Source organism: Cyprinodon tularosa, unplaced genomic scaffold (genome assembly GCF_016077235.1).
Source record: "Cyprinodon tularosa strain WSP-4 unplaced genomic scaffold, ASM1607723v1 ctg1205, whole genome shotgun sequence".
In the NCBI taxonomy this organism is placed as follows: Eukaryota; Metazoa; Chordata; class Actinopteri; order Cyprinodontiformes; family Cyprinodontidae; genus Cyprinodon; species Cyprinodon tularosa.
Window position 1 is genome coordinate 14,371 of NW_024038010.1, and position 24,322 is coordinate 38,692.

Sequence of the window (24,322 nt, forward strand, 5' to 3'; positions counted from 1 at the left end):
CGAATAGGTAACATTATATCAGTAACATACCATAGCTATAGATACATCATTAGCCTGTGGAAGCTAACGCCTTCCACCTCGCTAAACGGCTAGTTGCCAATAGCAATTCATTCAATGATTTTGTCATTAAGCTCTTTAATTTGTAATACATTTCGGTCATCATGTGCGTACAGTCAACACGTGACCTTATCGGCCAGACTTATCGGGAGAAATGTTCATATCTGCCGATGCCGATGATGGTCATTTTAAGCTTTTATCGGCCGAAACCGATGTCGTTCCAATAATGTCGTGCATCCCTAATTTTCAATTTGTACTCCACTTTAAGCGAGGTGGAAGTTTGTGTTGTGGAATTATCTTATGATGATTTACAGTAACTAGTGTGCATACACAAAAACAAAAACAAACAAAAAAAATACCTAATTTGAATATTTTTGCTATTTTTTGTAACTTACTATGTCATCAGAAGCTGTAGACACCAGGTCATCCTGACTGTCCTCTCGGGTGAGATTCCTAAAATAAAAATACATAAAAATGAAATATGTAAAGTTATGGCTACATGTGTTAGGGGTTGGGGGGAAAAAAGATTATTAGATGCATCGCAATTCGGACATGCAAGATTCTGAATCGATTAAACATCAAGCATCGATTATATAATTTTCTTTCTAACGTAATGCTGACAGAACGCAAAAGACGGAACTCGTAAGTGCGCGACTGCAGAACCCGGACGGTCTGCATGCACACACTCACCACACGAGAGATGGCTCAGCAGGAAGTTCGACCTGCTCCCTCGGGATTAAAAGCAACTGTATGGAAGCACTTTGGATTCTATGAAAACCAAGCGAAGCGTTAGTTGGACAAGAGCTATGCTGTACGCAAGTTGTGTCAAACTACCTCCCGGAAGAAGAAAAAAGCTGCCGGTTGTAACGTTAGCTGCGAACCAGACAACAATGAAGCAAGCGATGTCAAAGCTTCCACCCGGAGGAAGAAAAGGCTAAGAGAATTACACATTCGATTGCAATATTTAGTGCCAGGGATTTGCGTCCTTACTCGGTTGTTGAAAACCAGGGTTTTTATCTGAGCAATTCATATGTTATATATTCTAAAATCAGACGTTATAGACTCTTATTTATTATTGCATATGTGCAATTTATATTATTTATTTAATTTAAGTGCAATTAATAAGTTATTCAGAATGTCACATGCTTGTATGAAAGCAGTACAAAAGCTTTGTATGATTTTTGGCTCAACAAAATTTTATTTTTTATCTGATTTGACTTGCTAAAATGCTTCCAATTGTTGTATAAATAAATATTATTGGGAGTAAATTAATCGTGAATCATTACAAATATTTTGCTTTAAAAGTACAACGCAGTCGCTGATAAAATTCTGTATTGGAAAAAATGTATTCATCAAGATGCATTGATAATCGTCTTATAATCGAATCGCAGTCGTCAGAATCGTAAATGCCCAGAGATTCCCACCCCTAATGTGTGTGCGTGTTTTCTACTTACGGAGTTGTAGAAGAAGAGGCCACAGCTTCTTCATCATCACCAATATCTTCAGAAAAGTGCCTAACAAAAAAGTTGTGTTAATGTTAAAACACTTCATGCATCACTCAATATAATAGGATTCAAATGGCTGATTGATTAAAACTATAAATGTTTTACAATTAATTTGGAAATTATGCCACATACGTTTAAATAGTATAAGAAATGATCTGTAACTTTAGCTGGTAATTAGCTCTTTAACTTAGCAAGCTAGCTTCTAGCACGTTTTGTCAATACTTACTTTCGTTTACGTCTTCTCTCTGTTCTTTCTGGAACAGGTGCTTCGTCGTCAACGAGGTACCTTTTGTAACGTAATGGATCCATATGTACTACTTTTCTTTAAAGGCGTCTTATTTCCTTTACGTTATTTACCGTTATACTTGCAGGCATTTCTACGCTCTGCTGCTACCTTCTTCTTCTTCTTCTTCTTCTTCTTCTTCTTCTGTTGTTTTATGGCGGATTGGCAGGCCAACGTAAAAAGCGCATTTCCGCCACCTACTGATCTGGAGTGTGGAGTGCACAATTTTGGAAGACTGCGCTATACCCAAAAGAAAAAAAGAAAAAAAAAAAGAATCCTATTGTTCCTGTATCTTTTAGATATTTGAATAATATTTCATTAACTCTTGTTTGTCTTATCTCGTTTCCTAACAGTGCTTTTATTGAATTCCCATTAATCCCTATGAACTTCATTCTCTATGCAGTACACTCAAAAATAATATGTTGTACTGTTTCTGGATCTCCACATTTATCACAATTTCCTGTTTCATGTTTCCCTATTTTAAAAAGACTGTAGTTTAATGCTGTGTGACCTATTCTTAGCCTTGATAATTATATCTTTTTTCCTATTTCCATATCTTTTCCTCTCCTTTCCAACTTTTGAATCTGATATAAATGTCTTCATTTTGACTCATTATTCCATATCGTTTGCCATTTCTTTCGAGTTTCAATTGTTATCAATATTTTAATTTCTGATTTACTTAAAAATACATTCATTTCTATTTGCTGATGATTTAATGCTTTCTTTGCAAGCTTGTCCGCTTTCTCATTTCCATCTACACCCACATGTGCTGGCACCTAGAGAAAGTATACTAGTATTCTTAATTGCCGTATTCTAAATAGACTTTGCAATACTTCAAATATTAAATATTGCCTAGTTTCAGATTTTCCACTTAGAAGACTATTTAGCGTAGCCATTGAGTCTGTACATATTACAGTTCTTAGTGGTTGAACTTCTTCGATCCACTGTAGTGCTAATATGATAGCTAATACTTCAGTTGTAAATACTGACACATGATTAGATATTCTTTTTGCAATTTTTATTTTGAATGCCTGATTTTGTATAACTTCTATCTTATTAAGTAAGGTTTTATTCGCAGAGCTATAAACTATACTACCATAATCTATGTTTGACCTAATCACTGCATAATACATTCTCTTCAAAGACTGACAGCTTGCTCCCCAATCAGCTTGCTGCTACCTTCTTGTGCTGCTACCTTCTTCTGATGCTACCTTCTTCTTCTTCTTCTTCTTTACGTTTTATGGCAGTTTGCAACCATAACTTTTGAAGGTGCATACCTATACTATTATATATCCCTATATTTTTCAGGTACTGTACAACTGCTGTCTGCGTATCCTTAAGCCCAGGGCTGTCAAACTCATTTTAGCTCAGGGGCACTACATCTCGACACTGGCATGGCAACCCCCCGGGATCCCCCAGTCAGAGCTGGTTGGTGTGGCTTGGGAAAGGGAAGTTTAAGGTCCCCTGCTGGACCTGCTGCCCCCTGCGATTATGGATAAATGGATGAGAATGGATGGATGGATGGTTATATACAAAATGTTTGTTTTTAAAACATTTAATCAAATAATGTGATATCTTTCATTTTACAGGGGGAAAAAATCCAAACTATATTGATATTATGATCATTACTTCAACCCTGTTATCATTTTCAACCCTGTTATGCTGAGTTCAACCCTGTTATTTGATAGTTTTTAATTAATATTTTTGTTATAAAAAGACAAATTAGATCAATGTTTGTTTTGCTGTGTGTAGAATTTACAGGACAGTTGGAAAAAACATGAAAGCCTGATTAAATCCTAATGGATATTTTTAATTCATATTTTTTGAAAATATATGAAGACCAATGTTAGATACTGTTTTCATGACCTGATTTGGTATTCAAATGGTGGGTATTTAAAAATAAAATTCTACATGCAATAAATTATATCAAACAAGGGACATGTCATTAAAAACCTTCTACATGAATTTACTTGAAAATCTTTTAAATTCATATTCACACAGGGTCCAACTTGTCTGTGACGGGGTTGAACTCAAAAACAATTTTCACTAAGAAAAAACACAAAATAACGATTAGAATTTCATGCCTGAGGTGGGAAAACATATTTTCTAAAAGGTTTGACTAATCCACTATCACATGAAAAGATCAGAAATATAACTATTTGATAAAAAAAAAAAAAAAAAAAGAATGAGGCCCAAAGGGCCCAATTCAGAGAATCGCCCCTATAAAGATTGACCGCTACGGCTTCACGTAGTTTCATGACGTCATCATCCACTTCATCTGATTTTGCGCGGAAAGATAGCGGTTGGGCGCAATAATGGCGATATCAGCAGGGGACCTCCGTTATGTTCTACTAGAATGGACTGAGGGTGAGGACGGAGGGGCGCATAGTATTTTGCCCATCGACTGTGTCCGAAATTTTTCATTTAAAGAATTTCTTAAGAGGAAGGAAAAAACTGAGAAGCTGGTGGAATGGAGAAAAGGCAGCCAACCGTGGCCGGTGCACCGAGCCAGAATTATTGAAGTGGCAAGTAAGTTAAGCTAACTTCATCTGATGTTATGTAGTTAACGTTATATAACGATACAATATTAAATGGCTTTGCTCGCACTTGAAAAAGTGTAAAATGGATCTTGCTATGCCGGCTTGCAAGGCTCATGTGAGCTAACATTAACATTACTTAATTTGCTAATGTTAGCTTAGTCCAGTTGGGAGTTAAAGTACTTCTTGATTCTGAGATCATACAAGTTGCTATATATTAGAAAGTTCATATATCAATATGACCTGAGTAAAAAAAAAATAAAAAATTTCGATGACAAATTGGATTTTTTAGGCTTTTTAGCTCAAGCCTCCTTAAAAAATTTCGCCGCCGTGTCACGTGACCGATGACGTAGTTCGTTGACAAGCGTTGATCTGTTTACATGGCAACACGTTACTTCCTACTTGCAAAACTCCCTTTTCTTAAACAAAAATAGACGAATAAAACATGGTTAAAATTAGGGCTGCAACTAACGATTATTTTAAAAATCGATGAATCGGCCGATTATTTTTTCGATTAATCGATGAATCGGACAAAAAATATTTTTTATATTAACCTCTTTATTCCAAAATAAACATTTTAGACAGAACAAACAAGCACACAAGTACATGTTGCTCATTAACTGTACTGGTGCAATATGAAAAATAAATGTTTGTGTTAAAACTACGCAAACTTACATGAGAAATGTAGCTGTACATCCACAAAATATAGGCTACTTTGTTTCATAAAGCGCAAAAAGAGACATTTTTGTTTTTAAAAGCCCCTAAGGGGTTCAAACAATAGGCCCCCCCATTTCAACGAATGAGTTTTTTTTAGACTAGAAGAGTTCTGCCTTTTAAGACAGGAAAGTATAGCAGTTAAAGTTGCTACTTGAGAAAATACTGAACCATAGAGATGAAAATAGCCCTGTGGTTCAAATTATAAATTGTATTTGGAATAAAAATGAGAGAACTAGGGGTGCTAAAAAACACATCCTCCAAAGACAGATATTTACATGGGAATGTGGCAGATAATTAATTGACATATTACTGATCTTGCTGGATTTTATTCTGCTTTACTTCCATAAATTGCAGGATCTTCTTTATGTTTGCCAGAAGATTTAAACTTTAAAAGCCTTGCCCTCATAATTTGCAAGTTAATTTATTTATAAAGAAAATATAAACGCTGCTTAAGCTAATTCAAATGAAATTAAAAGTAAAATAAGTAGCCAACCTTATCACTGTCTGTAACCTACTAACAAGGTAAGGAAAGCATCAGATGAGCTACCTGAGAAACTGTCTGGCAGAACCACGATTATAAAGCCCGATTCCAGCCCATTTCGTTTAATCTTCTTAAATATGTTTTAGTATTATATAGTCGAATCGTAACAGAAGCTTGCGCTGTATTTCATGTTAAAATCATCACTTTGTGAATCCACATGTGAACTTGTCATTGTGTCCTCCATTGCACTCTATGTAGCTTAGCCGGAGCTAAGTCAACGAACTATGTCATCGTACCACGTGACCTAGATGTGGATTTTCCGCCTAGCGGTCGCCGCGGGGCACGTTTTAGTCCAAAAAAATATCTTCACCAGCGCAATCCCGATCTTAATGCCACATTTTCTGAAAAAAAGGTCACTAATGCATTTTTTTCCAAGTTGGTCGATTTTAGAAAAGTAGTCAAGAAGTACTTTTTAATGTTTGATTTGGTAACGTTAAACTGATTAGACACGTTTGCAGTTCATGAAAACGTTTCTATTCTTTGCACCAGAATTTGAAAAAACTCTCAAAATCAAACTGCGTGAGATCGAGATGGAGAAAGAAGACACACAAGGGCAAACAAAACGTCCTCACATCCCAAATTCTAAGTACAGTGACCAGCAGGGGCTAACTGAGAAGGCTTCAAAGAAAAAGGTAACATAAACTGACTTCACCAATTGGTGCTATGCTTAAAGTTATCTCCCCCTCTCTCTCTTGTTCCTTAATGTGTATGCATGTGTGTAGGTTTGTAATTGTCTTATCTATGATGATTTCATATGCTTTGTTGACAAGATGATCAAGTGCAAGGTCATGTAACATAAGTTAACATAAGAGTTGGGATAAAAGTCAGTCCGTCTCTCTGTCACTCAAGGTTGACAATCAAAAGGGAGGGGCTTCCAAATCAAAGCACCAGGAGGGTGAGAAGCAGGAGGGTCATGACATACTTTCAAAGAACAAGGTACACAACCAGTCTGCATCCTGTGTGTTTTGTTTCATTACAAAACAGCAGCTGTTATAAGGTATGAAAGCAGCACAATAGGGAAATTTTTCCCCTTTGTCCCGAGAAGCAGGAGAAGGTGGCGGAGGAGGAGGAGGAGGAGGAGGAGGAAGAGGAGGAGGGTGTGGAGGAGGAGCCGCTTGATTACAGCTCTTCAAAGAACAAGGTACACTAGCAGTCTGCAACCAGTGTGAGTTATTACATTGCAATACAGTAAAGATAAGTAAGACTTTTATAATAAAGTGCTTTACCAGTAGCTGTACCAGGTATGACATCAGCCCAGTAGGCAACTTTGTCCCCTCTCTCTCTCTTTCTCTTTGCCTACCAGCGGGCCAGCGAAGAGAAAGAGTGTATTTGGGACGAAGAGGACATAATACCACCCTCTAAGAAAAAGGTAGCCTAAATGATGACATCCATTGATAGGTGTATTACATACATACATTACATAAAATACAAGATGTGGAAATTTCAAATTGTGTTTTAAGTAAGGAATAAGCACAAGGAGGCCTGACAACCAGTTACATATAGCCGAGGGGAGAGGTTTATGCCCTAGACTCCTAGACATCCTCCCAGCCAATCAGAACAAACAAGGGCTGCACGATATTGGGAAAATAAATGCATTGCAATATTTTCTCCCCAATGATACATATTGCGATATTGTGAGCCATATCAATTCAGGCTAAAGTCAATAATTACCATTCTGTGATATTAATAATTTAATTAATAAGCAAGCTTCATTACAGTGCAAAAGTAAAACACTGTTGGCCATCATCATAATTGCCGTTTTAGGTGTTCATACATATTGTCAGCGTTTCCCAAAAACTCCAAGCAAAGTAACGTTACCTCTTTTTGGTGAACATCCTCCTTTTTGTAGCCGAAATGGTCCCAAACAATGTTCCTCTAAGCTGCGCGCCTGCGTGCACTGCTCGCACATTCTCAGTGCACAAGTATAACTATGTAGCACATAAAATGTCATTCACCATAGACGCATAAATTAATATTTAATTTAGACCTAGTCTAATCAAAGAAATGACACTAAAAATGTGCTTTTCAGAACCGTTTTTCAACGTAACAGTGAGTGACAGGTGTCCAGCCAATGATACGGTCTATTTATGCTACGTAACTAATCATAGCATTGATAGTACTTGTGTATGTGCCCTTCCCGTACGTGCCGAGCAGGTTAGCTACAGCTAACAACAACACAGCGGAGTTATCCGCCGTTATAGATGTTATAATAGATCATAGAGGTTATAGACACAACCCACACACAAAGCTAAAGTTAAAGATAACAAAGTGTGTGTGTGTGTGTGTGTGTGTGTGTGTGTGTGTGTGTGTGTGTGTGTGTGTGTGTGTGTGTGTGTGTGTGGCGACAGCGTGCACATGTTGCTCGCAGTGGTCCTCAGTTTGCTCTGGGGGCTTGTGAATATCGTTCAGCCCTAGAATCAACCATCCATTTTAGAAATGAAGTTATAGAACAATTAAATTTTGTTCTTTTCTCTGTCTCTTTTCCGTAGACAGCTGCTGAAGTTAGAAAACACCTGGACGAACAGATGTGGGAGAAAAGAAAATTCGACCAAATGCAAAGAAATTTGCAGGAGTTGAGGAATGAACTCCAAACTCTTAAAAAGGAAAATGAACGTCTGAAAGACATTATCATCAATCGTAAGTTTTTCTAATTTTATTATTATTAGCAGGGTTTTTTCAGGAGATGGATTTTTTCGTGGCAGAGAAGTATAAACTTAGAAATTTTATAGGCTGAAACACATGTTTTGAAAAATAAATGCTATGTTGTTAGCTGGTTGAGGTAGTGATCACAAGCAGTGATGGACGGGCCCTCGCACGTGCTGGGTGCTATTTTGATTTGAGGATTGTCATTTATTCTTGGTATAACTTCATTCTAGATATCCCTCAAATTCAGAGTGACCTCTCCATTATTGCTCAAAAGGTAATTTCTTCTGATTGTCATTGTTTTTTTAAAATTGTTTCTCAGGCAGAGCTGTAGAGAATTGTGATGTTGAGCTAATTTATAGTGTTAATTATTTCATGTATTTGCACTTTAATGTATTGAAGTGACTAACTTTATTTTTCTTTTATGGACAAGACTGGAAGGACTCCTGTGGAAGATCTTGATTCCTCCTTGACTTTTGTGCAACCGGTGGGTAACCCCCTCGCATTTTTATTTATTTATTTAGTGTACTGGTTACTTAAACAACTGTATGGATTTGATTATTTTTCGCTGATTACTTTTGCATGTAACTTTAATTTATTGACATGTTTAATGTTTTTCAAGCCCGTAAATAAGAATCTATTGGCTTCCTTGGATGAATAAAAATTGTTGTAGAGTTTTACTACCGTATTTTCCGGACTATAAGTCGCTCCGGGGTACAAGTCGCACCCCCGGCCATACTATGAAAAAAAACTGCAACTTATAGTCTGGAAAATACAGTATGTTTCTTTCTTCTCTAAGATTCCAGAAAGGAGATTGAGCACAGAGGAGACCGAGCCCTTTAAAAAGAGTCATATGGTGACTGAGCTCGTTGGAGAAACATCCCAGGTGTGTGTAACCCTTTTATACCTCAGATTTTTCTGTACTTATTTTACTTAAGGCTCCAACTGAGCTATAAGGATTTTTATGTTGGGATAGTTAGTGGTAATATATAATTTACTTGCCCCACATGCATAAAGTTGTTGAAGTTTTACAATTGTTGAATTTAACAATGTTTTTCTTCTCAAACAAGACTGCATCAAGAGCTGAGACCTCAGCAAAAACACAGGTGAATAACATATTATGTAGTAATACATATTATGTGCTTTGTAGTAGCCAATTAGTGTTATAAGTTTAGGGCAATGATTATTTTGATTCATATCTTTATCATTAATCTGCATTTATAAAACCTAATTACTATTGGGAAACTAAGCATAAGAATCAATATGAAACATCAAAAGGTTTCTAAAAGTTGCCAATAAATGAATATTGTGATTTGAAATTATTTTTTTAGATTGAAGTTATAAAGGGCTCTGGAGTGTTTTGCTGGGCAGAAGCATGGAAAGCAGCCCGCCTTGCCACCTCTGCTACTGCCATGGTGCGGAATCTGCTGCTGGGCACCTTTGACCTGGAGACTTTGCTGAAAAGCAACCTAAATGGTACAAAATAAAATGTTCCTAATCTCTTCTGTCTTGGAAAAAAAGTTAGTCATAGTCTGTGGAATAAATTATTACTGTTATGTTTAATACCTCAAGAAAACGTGATGTGTATATTAAAAAACAAAAACTCTTACTTTCCCCACCTTCATTTTGAAATATTATTTTAAGGTGGGAAGCCAACCAGAGGGGATGGGGAGCAGCTGGTCGCCCTTGACCAAATTAAAAAGGCAGCCATTAATGGTGAGTAAATGCATAATGCGTTGACAAGGGAAAACAAAACTTTAAAGACTTTATTTCACCACTTTAACCATAGCATACTTGTATCAATGTTTATTAGGCATCAACATAGACTGTATAAGGTAAGGCACCCATTATTTTTACTGTACCTGCTTAGCACCTATAATACTAATTCATCGTTTGCTCACTTCTTGATCCTACCTTTTGTCTTCTTAAGCCACATTTCTGGGGTATTGCACTGTAAGGTGTGTTGTCCTCTATTTTGTAGGACATATAGTGTTGCAAATAACTCCATTGCATGTTGTCGTCTGAAGGGTTAATAAAAAATCATATTCACCCCTCCTTCACCCTTAAACCATTCTGTCCTGTGTTTGTGCCTTAGTTTGTCTTTACCGGTAATGGATTTGCTTGATTTTAATGCGTGCCTTATTTCTCTTTGAGTAAACCTATCATGGCAGCTCGCCAGTGGAGTGGGTCAATGGGAGGCCATTGTAAAGTATTTTGGGTACGGTTGGGTGCAGGAAAAATTCTACAAAAGTGCAGTATATTGACAACGATATATGTTTACATGTGTAAAGTTTCTTACATCAGATTAAAAATTTGAGGGATTAGAAACTCTGAATCACTTTACATGTTAACAAATAATCCAAAGTGCATAGGCATCAAGCCTTATTCAGAATAATAGCATGTGATGTTTCCAATCTGAATTCAATTTAAATTTAGAGTCCAATCAGAATCTTTCAATTGACATGTTTACATGACATATTTTTTATCATGGTGAGCCCTTTATCCAAAATATGTGTCCAATTGCAGCAAGCAGTAAGCACTTTGGGTTTGAATGAATTTGATGAAGTGGTATTTTAATATAATTTTTTTGGTCTTCTCTAGATGCTACATTGAAGAAGTGGCCAGCAGTCAGCCGAGGGCAGCTAGGCACATCTATTAATTCAAAGCTCACAGAGCTGAGAAGATCTACAATATAATTTCTTGGGGGGTATTTCTGTTACTTTTTTTGTTCTTGTACTTTGATTGTTCTTAAGTTAATAAATAATGTTAAATTTCTGCATTTTGGGCTATTATTTATGTTGCCTAGTAGCTATGGATTTTTATAATTTTGCTAATACATAGGTAAACAAGTGCATATATGTGTGGATTGATATAGGTAAACGTATCAGCGGATATAGCTACATGTATGCACATGATCTACACATATAGGTACATGTATGCACGTGATCTACACATATAGGTACATGTATGCACGGATATAGGTACACACATATATGTACATATATTTACATATAATATAGGAAAACGGCCAATTTTATATATGTACATATATGTGCTATTTCATATATGCACATATATGTATATATATGTACATATAATATAGGAAAACGGCCAATTTTATATATGTCACATATATTTAAAACCTATATCAAAACCTATATTAAAACATATATGTTTATATAGGTTCTTTGTGACATTAATAATTTGACTTCCTCCTGCCCACATAATTAAGAACTTCACTAGAACCTCTGTAGACTATTTCACAAGAAAAACTCTGTATTAAATGAAGAACATTATAGGCAGAAGACACCCACACAACTGCAGGGTGACTTCAGCCAAAAACTTCTCCAGATCCGCTGCCAGACAGACAACAACAGAATATGCTCCCTTCCTAAAGCTCTCTATATAACAGCTTATAAAAAAATAAATAAGTAAATAGAAAATAACAGTTTACATTTATGTTCCTTTTGGGATTAATAAATGTTTTTTTTTTTTTTTTCCTATTTTGAATTAAACGGAACTAAATTGAATTACTCCCACCTAAACGTCTGCAGAAATAATATATTTTTTTTTTTTTTACAGACAGTATTTTATCACTTTAAGAACTGCATCAGTAGATAACAGTATATGAAAGTTTTCTTGATTCTTTACACATAGTTATAGGCTAGAATCACAAAGGACAATATGTTTAATTTAGTTAGTTTTATGTCTTTTGAAGATACTAAGACAGCAAGCAAGCATTAAACTACCTGCAGTTGCAGGTAGCTTTAAAAACATATAATTAAAATATATTTTAATGGTTATGAAAGATAAGTAATGATTTGGACATATTAAAATTGTGAAATATTTATAGCCTTCCAAAATTTATAAGAAAAATACGTAATGTTAACACAAACTGATGGTGACCTAACTATAAAAAATGGAATCCTATGTAAATGTTCTTTATTATTCCTCATTTGGGGTATTCACATCACATCATTTATTCCTATTTCATTTTGGCTGCTGGATGTCTAATTGATTTGTTTTTTTCAAATCCTCATTGCCTAGTCAGACATCACCTAGAGCAACTTTTTTTGGCCTTCCCATTCTAAAGCAATTACCGTAGAGCTCTGAGGATGAGCCAAGTCCTCTTTCTGTCAGCCTTTATAGGAAACCGTTCACATCTGTGGTTCAGGAGTTGGTTACCATCACTGTTAATATTTCAAATGAATGTTAGTTTTTAGTTTGGTTTGAAAAATAGAATACAGCCTTTTTTTTCCCCCAATTTAACAAGATGCATATGTGTAAATTTCAATACCTCTAATTATCAGAAAGTTAGTGACTGGAATGTTTAAACTGTAGTAGATCTTTCCATGTTCAGTTCCCAGAACATAGCCTATGTGAAATCTTAAAAATATATTTTCTGGCTTTACATTAGATTTTATCTACATAACCACAATATGAAATTAAACCATCACCCCTTTTAATTTAATACATTCAGGGCATGAACAAAACACATTTGTTTAATTTGTATCTGATTGCAAAATTTAAGCAATACATCATTTGAACATAGTTTGTAAATTTGGTCTCTGCAGATTGGCTAGATTCTCCATGAATGTGATTATATCCAATTAGATTGGTTATTGGAAAGAACAATATTTTCAGATTAAATATTGTTCTGAAGATGATGTAATCTTAAGGAATTACATTCAACTGCCATCATGAATCAAAAATGCACTAGGTTTTCAGAGAAAAACAGCATCTTAAATGGTCTGTGACAGCTTATCGGTGTTTAAAAGGGAAACATTTGTTTTTCTTAAACTTGAGAAACAAAATGCAATGTGTGAAAAAAACATTGCATAATTCATACACCTCAGCTGCTCTCTGTTTTTTTCTGATGCTTAATGCAGATGTCATCTCAAACACTTAAGTAGAAGAGAGCAGGAATCTCTTCTAAATTTTTAAGGAGAACTTCAGTGAAGAATTCAGTATGTTTATTTTGGACCAATCACTAATGAGTAGATAAAGGAACTTTTGACGTGCTAAATTAAAATACTCCATATGTGAAATGTGGTGAAACTGCCTAGGGAATGACAGTCTGGAGTTTTATTTTTCTTGTTCTACATAAACAAGAAACACTGTAAGCACCAGCTGCCCATTATAACATGTATATGTGCTTTTGTGAAGTCATATCATATACAGAAATTTCTGCAGAGTCTCTAAGCTTTACTGCAGCGCTCACCAGCAGTATACAGTTGATTTTCCAAATCTTAAACTAATATGTTTACTTTGTTTGGTTTATAAATTACCAAAAGTTATTCATGTTTCCTTTTCAGGATGTCTTTTCCTTTTTTAAAAAACTTCCAAATGCAAAACAAAGTACTTAAAAGTTAATCTATAGCTGCCAGACTGGTCACACAGCCTGAAGAAATGTCAAGATAAAGTCCTCTTTGCAGTACATCAAATTGCTGCTATTAAGTGACTTTTCCCTGGCAGAATGAGGCCCTTTAATAAGACCCTCGTGTGACAGCAATTAATTGAAAAACTCTTTTTTTTTCTCTGTTAACATGTCAACATGACATTTCAATTACAATCTCCTTATACATAGCAACAGCTGAGCAATGAAAGTGGTGTAATTCCCCAGCCCATCCCTAGCTGGAGGTGTGTTCTTTATTTACTAATTTACTTAAATGTGCACACACTTCATGCTTATCAAACTGGAGAGAACGGTTCCCCTAGTTTGTTATAAAACCATCACTGGTTTCAAAAGTCAGCAGCACAAGTAGATAATCTGCAATCTGCCACTGTTGTAGCTGATATCTTTGACTTCTGTGGGTTTTACATTGATCAGCAACCATAATGTTGAGGGAGTACCACATGCACATTAATTTCGACTGGTTTTAGCTATGCTTTGCATGTATCAGGGCTTCCCCATAGACCAGGGTTGTCAAACTGGTTCCAGAAAGGGCAGTGTGGCTGCAGGTTTTCTTTCCAACCAAGCAATGGCACATCAGACTCCAGTCATCTTAATAAGTGAGTCTAATCTGAACATGATGACTTGATGAGATGAATGGAGTCTGATGTGCCATTGCTTGGTTGGAAAGAAAACCTGCAGCCAAATGGTCCTCTCTGGAACCATTCTGACACCCATGCCATAGACAGATTCGATTTTCCTGTCAACAAAACATCAGAGACTAGAATATTTTTAAAAACAAATATACCATGGAACCTATTCCCAAACTGTAACGAAGTTTAACATACTTAATTGAAGTGGTAATGAATAGTAGAAATACATCAACACTTTATTTTCAGCCCTATGCAGAGCTTTAGACTTAGGTACTGGATTATAAACCAAGGATGTGAATCAGGGAGGTTTAAATAAAACCTTGCATTTATCATTAAAACTTTAACTTTCAATTGTTAAAGGAAATAATTGTACAGTTTTTGAGCTGCTACATGACGGACGGCATTAAAAAGACTAAATCACATTACACAATACTGCCATTTTTGTAGCAGAATGTTGGACACTTTGTAAAAATACGCAATTGACAGTTACATACAAATAAGCAGTGTGAGAGAAATATGACTTCTAACCCATTAGCATTTAATGATAACACCTGCCGTGAAGCTTAAAGGGCTGTCATTCATCTTAAGAAATCGGAAACTGCATTTGATCCTCAAGTTCAAAATCTAGAATATTGTCACCAATGAAATCTAACCAGAATTAATTGACACCAAACTGATTTTTTTTGTACACAGTATTGAGACATCTTTTTTTCCTCCCTTTCTTTCTTTTTAAGAACACATTTTAATTAAGCAAGTACCACATTATATGGATCTTTTAAAAGTGGACTGAAATATTTTACAGTGATGAAAGAATCATTTTATTTTGCTTTTTGATTTGCAAAGGATTATATTCTATATTCTTTCTATATTCTTTGTGAAAAACTGTTTTTAATGTTCTAAAACCCATTCAAAACTGTTCAAACTTTCATCTCGTTCTTGTGAACCCAATATAGGGGAAAGTGGAAGTTTCCTTAAAGTAAGCAGCTTTGAACAACAATGGGTTAAACACAGAGTCCAGGCTTCTTAAAGCCTGCCATAATGTTAGGCTGTTCTGATCTCTGTACATCTTTGGGAACAGGCATACATAAAGCAACCAATATGCACAGTACTTTTTCCCATTGCATTTGGATAGTATACATACAGAGTGACCTCCAGAAATGCAGTGAAAAGACCCCAGCTCAAACATTTTAACTTTGTGAATAGCTTGTTGATATGAACAAAAATTCAGCATTCTTTTATTTGAATAAAAATATATGTTTTCAGATTGTTTGGAGGTAAACTCAAACACTATAGTTTGTAGCAGAAATCTATACTTTTCACCAAACAGGTGACTTAGAATAAGATGGCTTACAGTATTATGCAGAGGTGGCAAATTGCATAAAATGAATTCCTTCACAGAATACTTTCAGCCCAGAACAGAATAAGCCAATGATTGATTTATACAGTTATGACAGTAACAAGTGATACTGGAAAAAGGTCAATTGTAAGCACAGCAAAAACCAATATCTATACTTGCACAGCTGCTGAGGATTTCATCATTGTGAACAAGAATGAATAACAGTAAGTCAGCATGTCTCAGTATAATGCTGGGGACATATTAACCTCACTGATAACTGAACATTTAGATAAGATGGTTCATAAAGAGGGTTCAATTTCAAACTCATAATCACCAAACTGAATGTCTCCCACGGTTACCAGTTTTGAGTCAATACATATAAATTCTGACACTTAAATGAGATTTCTGCATGGATGCTCACAGTGGTTAATAACATCAAGCACCTCAAAATCAAACCTAGACGTGATAGCAGTGAATTTATTTAGCTCTTTCCATATATGAGAAAATTGAATGATTCTTCACTTAACAGACACTTTCTTAAGTAATACACCTACTAATCACCAAGAGTGTACAGGCAGAGATAGCATCAGAAAACTAGTTTCCATCTCAGTGGCTCAATAGGCAGTTACCTATCATCAGTCATATCATGACTGTCTCCTTCCACTGTGTCACAGCTGGGACGGGCACCTAATCCATCAAACATTTTCAAGTGTCACTGTCCTGCCTTAAAAAGGGGAAGAAAACAACAACAAATCCTTCCACGATACTCGATCCATCTGAATCAACGAGACGTTGTCAGATGTGGATCGCTGTGTTGGCAGCTGAAGCAGCCTGGTTTTTTTGGCTGGTTTTACTGAGATGCATGTCCGTCTATTATTCCTGTGCTCTTTGGATCTCATCACATTCTGCTGCACTTTATTGGAAACTACTTTAATGCTTTGCACTTTTTTGGCCAGTGTCTCTTTGGGGGAATAGGTTTAGGACTGAAGGTATAAAACGTTGGCCTTCGATTTTACTACTTTGGTTTAAAACCAAGCAGAAGCTACAACTGGATAGAGAAGAATTTGCTGCCTTAAATCAAATACTATACACGTTATATATAAAGGAATCTCAGTGTTAAATAGTTGTCTTACAAATTCACAAGAAAAGGGTTCACATTTATCTTATTTTTCAGGATTTTTTACTCATATTTTCAAGCAAAAATCTAACTTTTCAAAGATTCAACACTGAAAATGTATATTTTTCTGGCTTACGTAAATTAGATATTTTATATGCAATGTTTTAAAGATTGAAACTTCTTTTTAAGTTCACTATGATTTTCTTGATGCAGAGGAGTGAGGCCTGATCATAGAGTCTGGTAAATAGATTTTGCTTGTTGTTGCCTTTTTGCCACATATGTTTACCAATTCTCAGTACATTGCAATATCAGATAAAGTAACTGGTGCAAATAAACAAAGTTTTTTATTTTCTTCAAAAACTGAACCAACATGCCCCTATGTAAAAAGTTAGGCTTACTATACACATGGTTACAGCCAGCATCTAGTGTTTGCAGGAAAAGGTAGTGACTTGTTTCCATTATAGTGCAAGACTTTTGGCTATCATTTTCCAGAAATTATTTTTGGCCTAATTTTCAGACATGGTACCGACCTATTTCTGATAATTTTTTCAGAGGTGGACCTGCTGGTATGCTTTAGCCTTTGAGTGCTTGAGGTTCATGAACTGGTGGTCAGGCATTTTCTTGCTACAGAGGACAATTTATGGTCACATCAATTATGCAAAGTCTTACAGGTCCTGCATCAGCAAAACAGCAACAGTCCATCCCACGTTTATCACCCTGTTGAACTGTCCATATGTTCTTGTTCTGAATTGCTGTTTTAGTTTTATGCCTCATTTATTGGAACCTACACCTGCCAAATTTTTATTTTTGTCACACCGGTTCGGAGGTTATTTTCAAAGGTTTTGTCAGATTAGTGAGCCAGCTCTTTGTGGTCTTCTTATTGCACTTTTATTTTTGTTTAAAAACTTTGAAAGGGCTGGGTTTGGCTCCTTATAGTGCTTTTAGCCAACCAAAAACGATGGTTAATCTTAAATAAGATATAATTTCACAATGAGGCTGGTTTCGAAAACATTTCCCCTTAATAAAAATCATCATGCATAAACCAGATTTTGTATCTACTCGGGGTACAAGTTCATGGCAGCAAGTTCATGGTTTTTACACCAATCCTCAGTATCAACAAACTAATAGTCTGTCTTTGTCAGTAATTATACCCCATGTCTGGTTGATGCTACCAACTCAGCTTGCTCATCTTTGTCTTAGGATATCCAAAAAATTTCAGAAATAACTTAAACTTCCAAGGCTCTTTTAGAGGGTCAAGCATCTGGTGAGGTGAAGAATGTAGATATGCTTGAGCACAAGGAAACAGTTTATTAGCTGATCATTGTGTTTTGGCTTGTGGCCTTCATGTGTGACCCTAAGTTCTTTTGTAGTACTTCAAGCGTTGCAGCAGTCCTCACCTCCCTGTTGTTTGAGTTCAGACCAACAGCCCAATTAAGTGATATAACACCAAGTCTCTAAAAGGTTTAAAGCATAGTATTTAGTTTATAAAGAAGGGGGAAATCTCTTTCGTGGAAGTACTCAATAACTGAAATCCCCCCCCCCCCAAAAAAAAATCCCTATAAATTATGTCCAGAATTTGACTACAGGGGGTCCTTAGGCCAATGGGAGCTCAAGAACCTGATTTACAAAACGAATCAGAATCACTTGGTAACAAGTCTAGTATAACTGTATAATGGCCATGAGTAAAGGAGCAACTGTCACCTGGGACTGAAATAGTTTACAGGAGGATAAAATCATTGGTAAATGTTATTCCCATTCGGGAGCTAAACTGAACCGGGCTTTAAGGATTTTTATATACTATAAACAAGTAGCAGTATCTGTGTTCATTAAATTATGACATAGTACGAAAGGAGTCGTTCCTATAGATGCAGTTTATAAATTGGTTTACAAAGAGTGCTTGCAGCTTTCTCACAAGTTTGAAATAATTAGAAACTACACGCAGAGTCTTTCTTTGCCATAAGCCATATGAGAAAGTTCTTTGATATTTAATCATTGGTTAATGAAAATATATTATCTTTACACCTTCATTTAAGAATCTGTTCCCCTTTGAGATAAGCAGGCATGGTGTATAAATCATTTAGTTTTGTATATCCTTGGATTTAATGTGTTTCATGCTTTAGTAGGAGATGAAAATAGGGACAAATGATCAAAAAAGGCTTCTAAGCACCTTACAGTTTCTATGCTTTTTTTTGCACATGGGAAAAGATCTGAAGGCTAAATGCTGTGAGAAGCACCATTCTCCAAGAGTAGTTATTGAATTTTGTTGTTAATCTCCCCAACATCTCTGTATTATTCTCATTTCAAGGTGTTTGTTTGCTTCATGGCTGGCTCATCTAGGCTGACAAAATGAAAAGCAAGGATAGAGAGGAAGAATAGGGGAGAACAAAGAAAGGTTGTGCAGAAATAAGGCCAACAACATTCAGTTGGGATGGGCAAAGATAATTAGTTCATAAAATGAGTTAAGAAAATAAAGAAAAGGACAAGATAAATTATACCAAGTAATCATATTTCTTATTTGAAACTCTACATTCTAGCTAGAAATGTATCCATAGACATAAAATAAACAGACAAATAATATATTAATAAAAACAAGCAATTATTACAAAGTTTCATTAACTTTACTGCATCCATTAGCCACTCTATTACATTTTTTTTATTTTTAACAAACTATGCCTTTATATTTATATATTTCTACAGTATTTCTTTCTAACAAGGATTTTTTTTTTTCTCTTGTGCTGTATGGCCTAAATTTCCCTACTGTAGTGTTCTATTCTATTCTATAAATTCTGTAGATATGATTACCTGAAATATTTTAAATAAAAGTTTAAATAGTTAGTTAAAAGTCTAAAACTAATCAAATCTATGGTTACTCCCTTTTCAAAGCTAAAGAAAAATCCTTTTAAAAGATGCCAGTGTAAATACTGCAACTGCCTAAATGAGCTGTGATGATTAGCTGACTAAAGGTCTCTATTTTCCTAGCTAACAAGGAGGAGACATATTTTTTTGGAAATATATATCCAGCCTTAATGTATATATATATATATATATATATATATATATATATATATATATATATATATATATATATATATATATATATATATATATATATATATATATATATATATATATATATATATATATATATATATATATATATATATAAAAGAAATTCTATCTCTAGGTAATACAGTTTTAAAAATACAGTGAGCAAGCTATGGTAGGCATCCCCAGCTCTGATAAACAGCAGGATCTATTTCAGTGATTATCCAGTTACTGTCAACTTGTTATATACAGTATGTTACTTTACAAATGGCAGAACTGCAAAAGGACAAATATTCTGTCCATATTTACTTAAGAAATGCAATTAGTTTGTATCTATACTGTTCAAGTATATTTCTCCTCAAGATTCCATATAATAATGATCTTTTATTTATTATAAATAAGTAGCTGATAGGTACACGTTAAATAAAACCATTTCATAAAAAAATTGCTGTTGCTTTTTGACTTAAAGGACATAAATTTTATGCCCCAATTTGTATACATAACCTACCATAAAACTGGCAATTCTATTCAAGTTATAATAGCCCAACAATCTCATAATGGTGATACTATCAGTGCATATATAGCAAATATATTAATTTAGAGTAACCAATATGGTTCTGTTTCTTTTATTCTAATAATCCCAGTGTCCCTTTTGCTCTGATAGAGCTTTTGCACCTCGCTTACTAAGTATGGATCAGCTGTGGGCAAGGAGGGCAAAGAGAGTCTTTCAAAAGTCAGATTAAAGTCATTTTAAAAGACAGGTTTAGTGTAGGCGACCCCTAATCCTTCTCTCCCTTAACATTTTTGTGTGATTTCTTAAAAAAACTTTATGTCAGATAATCTTTTTCTTTTTAAAAGCTGCTTTTTGCCACTTTAGGTTTATTTCAGGTCATATCTCAATGACAAAGGCTAGTTTTTGTGACCCCCTGTCACTTTAAAATGTCTTGTTTGCCTTCAGGTTTTATTAGTGAAACCTTTTGAAAATTTTTGAATTATTGAAGTTATGGACTATTGAAGCAGGGCTTTTCAGATCTTGGCAGATGATGATGATGATTAACTTTACATTTAGTTATTCACTTGCTGTTAGATAAGTTACATTGTAGCCATAGCTGGCCAGAAGAAAACTGACAGAAGTAAGGCTGCCTTACAACCGGTACCACTGGATCCTCTTAGAACCAACAGCAAGCAAGATGCCTTAAATGTTTTACTGAAGGAAACAATGATAGGGCCTGAAACAGAGGATGAACCCCCACCTCCTAAGCAGCTGTTGTACCATTACTGGTAAAGCAAGAAAACAGTAAAGATCTTTAAACAAAGACAATAAAGTAAGCAACTGCGTTTTAAGGGATTATTTAAACGCAGTAAGTGAGCCAGCCTGTCTAATCTACGGTGGCAGATGGGGTCAGCAACTAAAAATGCTTGGTCACTTCTTAGCCTGTTTGACTTCTGGATGGTAAACAGTCACAGATTTCTTGACCAGAGAGAGTGGGATGATTTATAAAGATGTAAAAAAAAAAACACTTTCTCCAGATGGACTAGTAGCTAGCCCACACTGAGATAACAAAACATAACAAGAGTATAGTAATGAAGAAAATGACAGCAGACCCAACAGCTCAGACCAACCAAAGGCAGCATTTAATGCAACATGGCTTCCTGGCTTTAACATCTGAGTAGGGCCACAAATAGGCTGAATCCCAAACCGCCCCCTAACCACTACCCCTTAACTACAGAACGTCACTCCCAATGAAGTCAAACATTCAGCTGTGGAGAGTGCCTCGATTGAAGGTGTTGTGGTAAAAATGAGAAACAGATGGCCACTTCCCTCTAAGGGCAAAGGAAAGCAGTCGTTGCTATGGAAACACAATGAATAAACAAAGGTATATGGTCAAATAAAACTATTTGAGAGGACCTTCCTTTTCGCAATTCATGACATGTTTTTTCTAATACCTAATATGTGATTTTCTGTCAGTGTGACAAAGATACAGCAAACCAGAGGAAATCACATTTGGATTTTACAGGTTTCCCCCACCAATGTACATGTTACACCTGCTGCCAAATTCCAGCAAGCCTGCAATGATGCAGGTTTACTATTTAAGTGCTGAACTGAAATAGTAAGCTACTACCGGCTTTAGGATGGTCCTTAATATGGCGGACCTTCCACAGGAACACGCAAACGAAGGGATAGTGCTTAGGGGCCGGTTTGAGAAGCAGCCATAGATTGCCCGAAACTTCACAGTATGTTAACACATTATTCAGTGCTAAAGAAGCCCCAGTCAAGAATTTAAAGAATACACAGTACAGCACTGACTTTTTAGAGCAAACATGTTGTGTGGAACTGAGCTGTCCCCTCAGCTGTCATTCCAAAACTCATTTACAAAGAAAGAGCAACCTTTTGCAGCAGAACATTCACTTTACTAGGTTAGTAATTGTCATCGAAAATAAATAGAAATTTTAATGGGAGAAGTGTTTAATATATTTTTAGTTAAACTCAAGATGAGTTTGGAATGACATTATCATTTGCTAGTATTTTTCATTTAAAGCTTTGCACAGAACATTAGACATTAGCTATATCCTCAGCCAGCAATAAGCTTTTTTCTTTGCAAGGAAAGTTTCTAAAGGTTGTTCTTAGATGCCCTTTTAAGTCATTTATGGAACATGGTGGAAATCAATCACTGCTTATTGTTCAATGTTTTTTAAGCATCTATAGGATATCCTGAGCTGTTTGCAACCACAGCAACCATAAATAACAGAGGTAATGGTGGAAAAAGGGGGTGTGCTTTTGAAGATATATGACAGATAGTATCTTGTTTTACTCAAAATCATCAAATTGAGGAAATATGTTCTAATTGTACATGCACCCCAGCTCATTACGTCACTCTCTTGTACGTCTTAACATGCCAATCATCATTAATGGCAATTAGTGCCATTTCGAGCTGCATTCAAATTACTGAATGCATTTGCTTCGAGAGACTGATGAATCTGTATATGTTAAAGGGTCTACATCCTGCTAAATTTACTTTTTTGAGATTTTAACTATGCTATAAGGCTATTCACTAATCAAAATGATGCACACTGGTATTTTTACTTGATTCATGCATATTTGAGTAATCCTTAATCTCTCCCTTTCCTGAATATTTATATTTGCCTATACTGTAGTTGACTTTGAAATGTTTAAAAATGATGATATAGCTTTTAAAGTATTATTGGTATCCAAACTCTGCAATGTGTGTGTTTAGGGCCTAACCTCATTTGCGTAGACCCAGTGACTGTCCTTGGATGCAAGGTTGGTTTCCACTGCCTGCAAAAAGAAATAATCGAAGATTAGTAAGAGAAGCAGTGTAATGCGAGCAAATTGTAGCAAGCAAAACTCAACATTAGAACGATAGTATTAATCTAAATATTTAGATGAATTAGTTCATAGTCAAACAACATTCTTTAAGTTAAAGTATTAAAATTGAGGGTTCATGTACTGGTATTCTAATTGAAATCATTACAATAAGTTCAGTGTAAAGCTTATGTCCCGTGTTACTTTTAGCAGAGTATTGGTGTCTCTTTGCAAAAAATATTAACATGAACATCATATTGAATGAGTTTTTTTTTTTTTTTTTCTTGTATAGACTCTTGAATCTCTGAACTATCAAAGGTTGGATGAATATTGCTAAAAGCATGTTCAAGCGCTAACAACAATAAATTTGCATCAGCTGCGAAAATGAAATACACTTGTGAAATTCCACAATACATTGTATCAGAAAATAGTGGAGAGGGACATGGAAAAAAAAAAAAAAAAACGATAATAAAGAACATATCAAACCTCAACCAGCCATTTAAACTATTGGCTTTAATGAGATAAGCCATATTTACCTTTATTTTGAGTATGGAGCCTTAAGTATAGATTCACATTACTTATACACAAAGTCCAGTACTAAAGAACTGCACATATATCTATAATTGGTTAATGATAATTATTAATACCCTTTGCTTGTTGGAGAAAAAAAAACCATTCCTATTCTGTGCAGAATTTTCTTTTAACAGAAGTAATACGGTCAGAGAGTAATGTTCATTTTAACTAGGAGATATTTTTTTCAATGAATTTCTATCTGTGAATTTATCATTGCTTAATATAGACAACTTAGCGTTTAAAGTAACAAATACAAATCCTTTTTAAAAAACTGTATAAATGTTATACACATATTTTCTAAAGAGTCAAAATCTATTTAAGGCACATTGATGCTTTTTTAACCTTGGTAACACTTTCAATGGAAATACCTAAACTCAAAGACACGCACTCTGCAAGTATTAATCTTTCCTTTTATTATCCTGCCACAGTCCTATCAGAATGTTTCCTTTCAGAGGTCAGAAGCCATCTGCCAAACCAAAAGTCTTCTTTTCCAGCTGAATTTTACGTGATAAAATCAGATTTCTCTAATCCCCTTGCTAACATCTATGTAAAGCGTTTAGGAAAGAGAGCAGGCAGTGTGGGGGGCGGGGTGGGGGGG

The 24,322-nt window shown here is 35.3% G+C and overlaps 2 protein-coding genes across 4 annotated transcripts in view; one reads left to right on the forward strand and one right to left on the reverse strand.

The window, feature by feature from the left end:
- Positions 1–24,322, reverse strand: part of LOC119776387 (glutamate receptor ionotropic, delta-1-like) — a gene marked incomplete at its 3' end in the record, with an annotated part of 113,750 nt that overhangs the window by 13,076 nt on the left and 76,352 nt on the right. The window contains exon 3 of the mRNA XM_038274781.1: positions 23,071–23,124. Coding sequence (XP_038130709.1) covers positions 23,071–23,124 — 54 coding nt within the window. The remainder of the gene's footprint in view (positions 1–23,070; positions 23,125–24,322) is intronic.
- On the forward strand, positions 4,064–11,062 carry LOC119776370 (apoptotic chromatin condensation inducer in the nucleus-like). Of its 3 annotated transcripts, none has more exons than XM_038274757.1 (14): positions 4,064–4,374; positions 6,130–6,272; positions 6,490–6,576; positions 6,686–6,781; positions 6,944–7,009; positions 8,130–8,277; positions 8,517–8,560; positions 8,717–8,770; positions 9,083–9,169; positions 9,354–9,389; positions 9,615–9,759; positions 9,928–9,999; positions 10,073–10,118; positions 10,885–11,062. In XM_038274757.1, exons 1-14 carry the CDS (start codon positions 4,161–4,163, stop codon positions 10,940–10,942), a joined length of 1,296 nt encoding a protein of 431 aa, XP_038130685.1. In that variant the 5' UTR covers positions 4,064–4,160; the 3' UTR covers positions 10,943–11,062. The 3 variants fall into 3 exon arrangements, with proteins under 3 accessions (XP_038130685.1, XP_038130690.1, XP_038130696.1); XM_038274762.1 differs by having other exon boundaries at positions 6,689–6,781; XM_038274768.1 differs by lacking the exon at positions 10,073–10,118 and having other exon boundaries at positions 4,071–4,374.